General features: G+C 45.8%; 1 protein-coding gene across 1 annotated transcript in view; it reads right to left on the bottom strand.

Annotated features, from left to right (window-relative positions):
• LOC113805434 (uncharacterized) overlaps window positions 1–2,500 on the bottom strand; it is a 76,220-nt gene that overhangs the window by 47,277 nt on the left and 26,443 nt on the right. The window contains exon 2 of the mRNA XM_070116813.1: window positions 345–497. Within this exon, the coding sequence (XP_069972914.1) occupies window positions 345–497 (153 nt within the window). The remainder of the gene's footprint in view (window positions 1–344; window positions 498–2,500) is intronic.

Genomic DNA, 2,500 nt, shown 5'->3' with positions numbered 1-2,500 from the left:
TTCCTCATTCCCTCCCCCCTAATGCTCAAATTAACTTATTCTCTCACTCCCTAATGCCCATATCAAATTCCCTCAATCCCTCATTCCCTCCTTCCTACTTTCCCTAATCCCCTTTCCCCCTTCCCCTAATGCCTAAATTATCTCATTCTCTCACCCCCTCATTCCCGCCTCCCCCAATGCCCATATCAACTCAATCCCTCATTCCCTCCTTCCCACTTTCCCTAATCCCCCCTTCCCCCCCTTCCCATCATATCCTTGATAAAATCTTCCCCCTTCCCCTCACTCCCCTCATACCCTTTACAAAATCTTCCCCCTTCCCCTCATTCCCCTCACTCCCCTCTTACCCTTGATAAAATCTGCCTCATCAGTGGTGTGCAGATCGAGCAGATTAGCTCCCTGGCCGTCACAGTAGCCGCTGCTGTCCTCCCACGAGGCGTTGTGCTGGGCGAAGTAGTAGCAGGAGTCGCTGCCCTCCTCCCACTCGAAGGGGCACTGGCCTGCGGAGGGGGAGGAGAGAGGGGAGTGGTTAGTAAAGAGAGGGTGTAGAAGAAAGATGGAGAGAGAGGGGAATGGTTAGTAAAGGGAGAGTAAGGAGAGTGGTATAGAAGAAAGATGGAGAGAGAACACACCCTTTTTTCATTCGAAGGGGCACTGGCCTGCGGAGGGGGAGGAGAGAGGGGGGTGGTTGGTAAAGAGAGGGTATAGAAGAAAGATGGAGACAGAAAACACCTTTTTTCATTCGAAGAGGGGCACTGGCCTCCGGAGGGGGGAGGGAGAGAGGGGGTGGTTAGTAAAGAGAGGGTATAGAAGAAAGATGGAGATAGAGGGAGTGGTTAGTAAAGAGAGGGTATAGAAGAAGAAGATGGAGAGAGAGAGGGAGTGGTTAGTAAAGAGAGGGTGCATGAAGAAAGATGGAGATGAGAGGGGAGTGGTTAGTAAAGAGAGGTATAGAAGAAAGATGGAGAGAGAGGGGAGTGGTTAGTAAAGAGAGGGTATGAAGAAAGATGGAGAGAGAGAAATTGAGTGGTTAGTAAAGAGAGAAAATAAAAGAAAGATGGAGAGAGAGGGGAATGGTTAGTAAAGAGAGGGTATAGAAGAAAGATGGAGAGAGAGGGGAGTGGTTAGTAAAGAGAGGGTATAGAAGAAAGATGGAGAGAGAGGGGAGTGGTTAGTAAAGAGAGGGTGTAGAAGAAAGATGGAGAGAGAGGGGAATGGTTAGTAAAGAGAGGGTATAGAAGAAAAGATGGGAGAGAGAGGGGAGTGGTTAGTAAAGAGAGGGTATAGAAGAAAGATGGAGAGAGAGGTGAGTGGTTAGTAAAGAGAGAAAATAAAAGAAAGATGGAGAGAGAGGGGAATGGTTAGTAAAGAGAGGGTACAGAAGAAAGATGGAGAGAGAGGGGAGTGGTTAGTAAAGAGAGGCTATAGAAGAAAGATGGAGAGAGAGGGGAGTGGTTAGTAAAGACAGGGTATAGAAGAAAGATGGAGAGAGAGGGAATGGTTAGTAAAGAGAGGGTATAGAAGAAAGATGGAGAGAGAGGGGAGTGGTTAGTAAAGAGAGAAAATAAAAGAAAGATGGAGAGAGAGGGAATGGTTAGGGTAAAAGAGAGGGTATAGAAGAAAGATGGAGAGAGAGGGGGAGTGGTTAGTAAAGAGAGGGTATAGAAGAAAGATGGAGAGAGAGGGGAGTGGTTAGTAAAGAGAGAAAATAAAAGAAAGATGGAGATAGAGGGGAATGGTTAGTAAAGAGAGGGTATAGAAGAAAGATGGAGAGAGAGGGAATGGTTAGTAAAGAGAGGGTATAGAAGAAAGATGGAGAGAGAGGGGAGTGGTTCGTAAAGAGAGTGTATAGAAGAAAGATGGAGAGAGAGGGGAGTGGTTAGTAAAGAGAGTGTATAGAAGAAAGATGGAGAGAGAGGGGAGTGGTTAGTAAAGAGAGGGTATAGAAGAAAGATGGAGAGAGAGGGGAATGGTTAGTAAAGAGAGGGTATAGAAGAAAGATGGAGAGAGAGGGAATGGTTAGTAAAGAGAGGGTATAGAAGAAAGATGGAGAGAGAGGGGAGTGGTTAGTAAAGAGAGTGTATAGAAGAAAGATGGAGAGAGAGGGGAGTGGTTAGTAAAGAGAGTGTATAGAAGAAAGATGGAGAGAGAGGGGAGTGGTTAGTAAAGAGAGTGTATAGAAGAAAGATGGAGAGAGAGGGGAGTGGTTAGTAAAGAGAGAAAATAAAAGAAAGATGGAGAGAGAGGGGAGTGGTTAGTAAAGAGAGGGTGTAGAAGAAAGATGGAGAGAGAGGGGAATGGTTAGTAAAGAGAGCGTATAGAAGAAAGATGGAGAGAGAGGGGAGTGGTTAGTAAAGAGAGAAAAATAAAAGAAAGATGGGAGAGAGAGGGAGTGGTTAGTAAAGAGAGGGTGTAGAAGAAAGATGGAGAGAGAGGGGAATGGTTAGTAAAGAGAGGGTATAGAAGAAAGATGGAGAGAGAGGGAATGGTTAGTAAAGAGAGG

The sequence above is a fragment of the Penaeus vannamei genome, chromosome 39 (assembly GCF_042767895.1).
Source record: "Penaeus vannamei isolate JL-2024 chromosome 39, ASM4276789v1, whole genome shotgun sequence".
Classification (NCBI taxonomy): Eukaryota; Metazoa; Arthropoda; class Malacostraca; order Decapoda; family Penaeidae; genus Penaeus; species Penaeus vannamei.
Note: the sequence above shows the minus strand (reverse complement) of the source record. Positions and strands in the feature narration are given on the sequence as shown.